The sequence below is a fragment of the Ammospiza caudacuta genome, chromosome 13, assembly GCF_027887145.1.
Source record: "Ammospiza caudacuta isolate bAmmCau1 chromosome 13, bAmmCau1.pri, whole genome shotgun sequence".
NCBI lineage: Eukaryota > Metazoa > Chordata > Aves > Passeriformes > Passerellidae > Ammospiza > Ammospiza caudacuta.
The window spans coordinates 19,634,898-19,641,747 of NC_080605.1; the positions used below are offsets into that span (position 1 = coordinate 19,634,898).

At 56.0% G+C, this 6,850-nt stretch overlaps 1 protein-coding gene across 1 annotated transcript; it reads right to left on the minus strand.

The window, feature by feature from the left end:
- Positions 1-1,219: 1,219 nt before the first annotated feature.
- FOXL1 (forkhead box L1) lies at positions 1,220-3,166 on the minus strand. The gene is made up of 2 exons (XM_058813775.1): positions 3,003-3,166; positions 1,220-2,197 (listed from the first exon to the last, which is right to left on the minus strand). Exon 2 carries the CDS (start codon positions 2,063-2,065, stop codon positions 1,220-1,222), a length of 846 nt encoding a protein of 281 aa, XP_058669758.1. The 5' UTR covers positions 2,066-2,197; positions 3,003-3,166.
- Between the last annotated feature and the right edge of the window lie 3,684 nt (positions 3,167-6,850).

A 6,850-nucleotide genomic window follows, 5' to 3' on the forward strand; every position in this document is an offset into this window, starting at 1 on the left:
AACAATCATTTTGGGGAAAGACTTCATCAGTTTCAAGGAACAGGCAATTTCCCAGGAACCTTTTTGTAGCCTCTCCCATCTTTTTGTGGCCCATTATATCAACAGCAGGCCCCACTCCTCCATCCTCCAGCACAAACCAAGGGGTGTTTCACATCACACCAGCCACAATCCTGAACAAAAATACCTTTATTGGATATAGGTTTAGTTTCATAATGAAAATTGAGAATATAAATTTTTTTTCCCCAAAACGGCATTTATCCACGAATATACAAAAAGCATCTATTTACGGCAAACAAAAATACAAAATATTCCTTATTTCTTGCAGTGTGTCAGGATTCTTCTTTCTTTACAAAAATCTTTAGAAACATTGCTGATGTCTCTTTTTATCTTTTTTTCTCCTGGCCTCCACAACCCTGCCTCAGTCTTTTTTGGTCATAAGAAACCAATCCCAGTAAGAGTTGGAAAAAGAATAATTTTCGTGTTTGCACATCCATCTCCTTCTTTTTGGCCACATCCATGATTAGAAACTCTGTGGGGACACTCCAAAGCCCCAGTGCTGAGCAGGAAACCAGTTCCACACCATGCTGGGTCAAAGCAAGCAGGAATATTCAGGGTGAGCCTGGATTGCTTGGTTTGCCATGAGTTCAGCTCCAGTTACCCACTGGGAGGACTGGGCCAGCGGGGAACATCAGGAATTATCATGTGCCTGTGGGTATTGACGGCAAAATTACGGGCATTATTAATACCTGTGGCTATGGATGGCAAAACAAAATGATGGCAAAACAAAATGATGGCAAAACAAAACCCTGCCTCCTCCCCCCGGCATGGGGCTTGGCTTTCAAAGGAAAAATAAAAGAAGAAAACAGAGACCTGAAGGGCTCGGGGGAAGCCTGCTCTGAGGAACCTGAGGGATGCAAAGAGTAAAGGTGCAGAGCAAAGCCCTCGGGGCTGGGGGCCAGCGTGGTGCTGCCTCTGCCTCCACCGCCCACGGGAGCACAAAGCCGCTTTTACCTTCCAAAGTCGCTCCGGCAGGGGCAAAAGAGAGTCCGCAGCAAAACGCGCCTTGAAAATGCCCTGAAATCCTGAGTCACCTTTCAAACATCGCTTGTGGGGGGGATTTTTTAGGTCTTTACCCGCGTGGTGAGGTCTGAGTCCGATCTCTCCCTCCCAGCGCGCCCCCCGCTCGGCACCGGGGGCGCGTTAATTGGGGAGGGGGCGACTACTGGAAATTAAACATCGCCTCGGAGAAGGGCAGCGGGAAGCAGGAGAGGAAGGGGATGCCGATGTGGTAAAGCCTCCCGTGCACCTGGGAGTCGAGCACGAGCGAAGCGTTGAGGGCCGGCCCGAAGGCGCCGCCGGCCGCCAGCGATCCGCCGCGGCAGCCGGGGCTGGCCCGGGCCGCCTTGGGCGCCGCTGCCCCGGGCGGCGGCGGCCGCAGCCCCTGGGCCAGGATGCTCTCGATGCTGAAGCTGCGGCCCCGGGGAACGCTCTTGTGCGGCGGGGCGGCAGCGGGGGGCACCGGGGGCTGGGGACAAGGCGCCGTCCCCTCACTCGCCCGCGGCACCGCCGCGTCCCCCTTGGCCCGCTTGGGCTCGACGGGGCGGGCGGGCGGCGCCGGCTGCTCGGTGCCCTTGGCGTCCGGAGGGTTCGCGGCTTTGGGCTTCCTCTTCCTGCGGCGGTAGTTGCCGTTCTCGAACATGTCCAGGCAGCGCGGGTCCAGGGTCCAGTAGCTGCCCTTGCCGGGCCGGCCCTTCTCGCGGGGCACCTTGACGAAGCAATCGTTGAGCGAGAGGTTGTGGCGGATGCTGTTCTGCCAGCCCTGCTTGTTGTCGTGGTAGAAGGGGAAGCGGTCCATGATGAACTGGTAGATGCCGCTCAGGGTCACCTTCTGCTCCGGAGCCTCTTTGATGGCCATGGCGATGAGGGCGATGTAGCTGTAGGGGGGTTTCTGAGGGGGGTCCTGCCGGGACATGGCCCCGCCGGGGGTGAAGCCGAGAGCGGCGGGCAGGTAAACCATGGACGGGCTGCCCAGGGGGGACAGGTGACTGCTGTAGATGTGGCTCATCGCAGCTCCGCGCCTTCCCCCTCGGAGCCGAGCAAAGCGGGATCGTGAGTCCACCGGGGAGCTGTTTGTGCGAGCTCAGCTCCCAGCCCTGCCTGAAGGAGCTCGCTCTGCCTCTGTCCCTGCTTCATAGCGCTTAAAAAAAAAAAAAAGGGGGGGGGAGGAAAAAAAAAAGTTAAATAATTGTTGTAAGTTTGCTATTATATGTTGACTTAGCGCTGGAAAATAAATTGTCTCTGATAAACAGTCGTTTGTGTTCTCAGCCCACCCACATTAATTAAAATTTCATTGCTACAAAACTCCGAGCTCTCTCCACGTGTCTCGCTGGTACCAGCCAATGGTCTCCGGGTTATTCCTTCATTTGTTTATAGAATTAGTCTGTTGATAAGTCTGCCCACCCAAGTCGAATCAAGCTGTGTTTATTTGGAAAAATTTCCGGGCACCCAATATATAAACGCACTGATCTGATGTTTGAAATATCACGTCCACCCTTTGACGCTGTAAGCACACACAGCAGAGCAGGATGTTCACTGCTGGAGCTGGGGAGCAGCGGGCAGGGATCCCCGCAGCCAAACTGCCGCGTTCAACAACACAAAAATTAAAAAAAAAAAAATTAAAAATTGAAGAAAAGAAGAGAAAAGGGTGGATGAGGGGAGGAGGCAGAGCTGCGATGAGGAAGGAAAAGGGAAGGGGGGATCAGGTGTGGAGGGGTCCTTGGCACCTCCCGGTCCAGGTTTCCACCCCGAGGAGACCCCCGGGAGGGCGAAGGGGACCCCCGTGCAGCCCAGACTGCAGCAAAAAGGGGAATTTGGCAGGCCCGGGGAGGAGGGTCAGTATTTGTGAATGCGGGCCTGTTGCTTTATATTATGTACTTTCCTGTTTATAACAAGGAGGGGGATTATAACAACTTTACAAGTGCACACAGCTGGCCGGTGCTTACATTAGGAATTTGTGATGCTCTTTTTCTGTATAAACGTCCAGGTTTGGGGCTGTGTTTTCTGTTGTCGGATTTTTTTTTTTATATAATTTACTGACGTAACAGCTTTAATGCGAGGCCCCGAGGGATTCCGATGCAGTTGGAGGTGTCGCCTGTGTGTCCCCAATCCCCCCGCGGGTTTAAACCTGTCCTGTGGAGCATCTTGAGGCTTGAGGGGGATCCTTTTCTCCTTCAAACAGAAACATCCCAACAGCACAGCAGCTCCCACGGGATTTTTACCTGGCCGGGGAGGAGGTAAAAGCCGAGCTCCTGCTGTCCCCCAGCGCCACCCTGCCCCGGCCATGCCATCCCCGCATTTCCCTGCAAGTCCCCCTTCACCCATGGTGTTTCTGACCCAATGTCGCTCCCCTGTCAGGAGAAGGATTTTTAATCTTAATTTTTAATTTTGTAAAACCCAGCGCGATGCTGTGGAGCTCCGGATGGGTCCTGCAAGCTGCAAATCGCCAGGAGAGCCTGGGAAACGCAGCCGGGGTGAGCGGGGAGCGGCTTCTGGGGCGGGGGTGCGGGGGTCTCCCCTCTCAATGGCTGAGCCCACGCGTGGGAGGGGAATTCACCCCTCTAACACCGCCCTCGCCCGTGATTCCCCATCCCTCCCGCACCCCCGGCAGCTGCAGCACCCGCCCGCCGTGCAAAAGCGCAATAAAGCCCCAAATAAATAAAGAAAGAGGTGAAAGGAGGGGTTTGGGGAGCAGCACCCACCCCCGAGCCGCCTCCCCGCCCCTGGAGCATCCTCACCGGGGAGGGATGGGATGGAGCCGCCCGGAGCATCCTCAGAGCAGCCACCGAGGGTCTTCCCCCCTCATTCTCCTCCTCCTCCTCCTCTCCCACCTCGGGGAGTCCCCCGCTCCTTGAGACACTCCAGGCACGGATTGGCAGAACAATAAATACTCGCGTGTACGGCCGGAGACAGTCCCGGGGCTCCCGCTCTCTCTCTCACTCTGCCCCCGAGCTCCCTCCCCCAGCCAAATTCTCGCTTCCTCCCTTGTTTTCCCCTCTCGGCGGTGGGAAATCCTTGGAGGCGGGGATGCGGCTTTTCTCTCCGTTCCTTTTTCCCAGCTCGTGTGTGCCGCAGTGTTATCCCTGTTATCCCTTCCCTGCCGGCGGCATCGCTGGAGCTCCGAACGGGATCGGCATCCGAGAGGCTCCGATGGCCGGGGAAAAGAGACAGAGGGGGGGTCTCGATGCTGTTGGTTTCATCGCTCTTTCCCTAAATTGAAAAAAAAAAAAAAAAAAACAACAAAAAAAAAAAAAAAAAAAAAAAAAGAAACACACACAAAAAAAAAAAAAAAAAAAAAAAAAAAACACTAAAAAACCCAAACCAAAACAAAACCAATAAAAAAAAATAATAAACAACGCGGCGATGGAGGCGCCCCTGGATGGGTTTCCCCTCCTCTCTCCAGCTGACGAGCCCCTTTTAAAGCAGCAGGGACAGGGAGGAGCGGTCCCGCCCGGAGCCCCCAGCAGGAGCAGGGCACAAATGAGCTCTCCCCGTTCCTGCTGCATCCCGGGAAACGCGGGAAGAAAGGGTGGAAATCAGGGATTCCCAACCCTGCTGCACCTAAGGACTGGGGGAGCAGGAGTGGAAATCAGGGATTCCCAGTCTCGAGGGAAGAAGGGTGTGAATTAAAGCTCCCCTTTCCTGCTGCATCTCGGGAAACGGGAAGAAAGGGTGGAAATCAGGGATTCCTAATCCTGCATCCCAGTCTTGGGGGAAAGAAGAAGGCTGTGAATCAGGACTCCCCTTTTCTGATCCATGCCGGGAAATGGGGAAGAAGGGGTGCAAATCAGTGATCCCCCATTCCTGATCCATGCCGGGAAATGGCGGGAGGAAGCCAAAAATCAGAGTTCCTCACTCTGTCTGCATCACGATTTTGGGAGCAAGAAGGGCGGTAAATCAGTGATCCCCATTCCCGCATTAGTCCTGCCCGGGGGAAATGGGGGGTAAATCAGAGCTCCCCATTCCTGCTGCATCCCAGGAAATGGGGGAAGGAGGGGTGTAAAACCGAGGTCCCCATTCCTGCTGCATTGAGGGAACTGGAGGAAGAGAGGGTGTAAATCACAGCTCCCCATTCCTGCAGCACCCCAGCATGTGGGGAGCAGGGCAGAAAAGATTGTTCCCCATTCCTGCTGCATCCCGGCCTGGGGCAGAGCAGGATGTGAATCAGAGTTCCCCATTCCTGCTGTATCCCAGGATGTGGGGAGCAGAGCAAAAATCAGTGATCCCTTCTCCTGCTCCATCCCGGCCTGGAGGGGAGCAGGAATGTGAATTTGAGCTCCCCATTCCCGCCGCATCCTGGCCTGGATAGGAGAGGGAATGTAAATCCTTGTTCCCCATTCTTGCCCCATCCCGGCATGGAGGGGAGCAGGATGTGAATTTGAGCTCCCCATTCCCGCCGTATCTCGGCCTGGATAGGAAAGGGAGTGTGAATTTGAGTTCCCCATTCCTGCCCCATCCCAGCCGGGCTCCTCAGGGATGTGAATTTGAGTTCCCCATTCCTGCCCCATCCCAGCCGGGCTCCTCAGGGATGTGAATCTGAGTCCCCATTCCCGCTGTATCCCGGCCGGGCTCCTCAGCAATGTGAATTTGAGTTCCCCATTCCTGCCCCATCCCGGCCGGGCTCCTCAACAATGTGAATTTGAGTTCCCCATTCCTGCCCCATCCCGGCCAGGCTCCTCAGCAATGTGAATTTGAGTTCCCCATTCCTGCCCCATCCCGGCCGGGCTCCCCAGCGATGCCCTCCCGGTGGGCACTGCCCGCCCCTCGCCCCTGGCCCAGCACAGACCCCGCTCTCTCGGTGTGTCCCCGGGATCAGGGATGTGTTTCCTTCCAGTGCCCGCTATAGATTTTCTGCGAAGTCCCTTTGGAAATGACAGAGGAGCTCGTGGCCTTCCCCAAAACCCACTCGCCCGAGCTCCAGGGAAGGTGGGAGTGCTCGGGAGGGACGGGACGGCTCTGCTGGGCTGTGCGGGGCATTCCTGGGGGGAACGTGTTTGTTCCACCGGGGAAACGCTGCCTTGGCCGGGCTGTGGGGAGAGATGGAAAACCGCTGGCTCGGCTCCCCAGGACCGAAACTGGCTGGGGTTTGGGACAGGTTTGCAAACCCGGTGGTGGATGGCAATACAATAAAAAAAAAAAAAAAAATAGGAGACGAATCCACCATCCTCATCCTGTTCCCTGAGCCCTATGCAGCATCAGCCAGTCCCGGGGCCGGACCTGCCCCCTGAGCTGCGGGAGAGGGGCTGTGGGGGGTTTGTGCTGCTCCTTCGGGGACCGCAAGACAAATCTGGTCATGGCTGCCTTCAAAAGGTACCCTGGGCCTTCCCCCTTCCTTCACTTCTTCATTCCATCCCCTCTGCTCCGGCCAGGCTGCAGTCACCTGTCGCGACAGATTCTGATCGCGGTACCGAGATCCCTATCGCAGCTTTTAAACAGTCAGCAAAGGATCCTCTCGCCTCTCCTGCGACACCAGCCTGCCCCAAAGGGCTGTCATGAGACAGCAACCCACCCTAAAAGTCTCTCCTGTGAAACCAGCCCACCCCAAAAAGCTCTCATGGGACACCAGCCCACCCTAAAAGTCTCTCCTGTGAAACCAGCCCGCCCCACTGCGGCACCAGCCCACCCCAAAGGGCTCTCCAGAAACACCAACCCGCCCCAAAGGGCTCTTCTGAGACATGAGCCCACCCCAAAAGGCTCTCATGAGACACAATCCCACCCCAAAGGGCTCTCCTGAGACATGAGCCCACCCCAAAGGGTTCTTCTGTGACACCAGCCCACCCCAAAAGGCTCTCAT

Excerpts from the sequence above, each read along its gene's own strand:
- FOXL1 (XM_058813775.1), bottom strand. The coding sequence starts at position 2,065 with ATGAGCCACATCTACAGCAGTCACCTGTCCCCCCTGGGCAGCCCGTCC.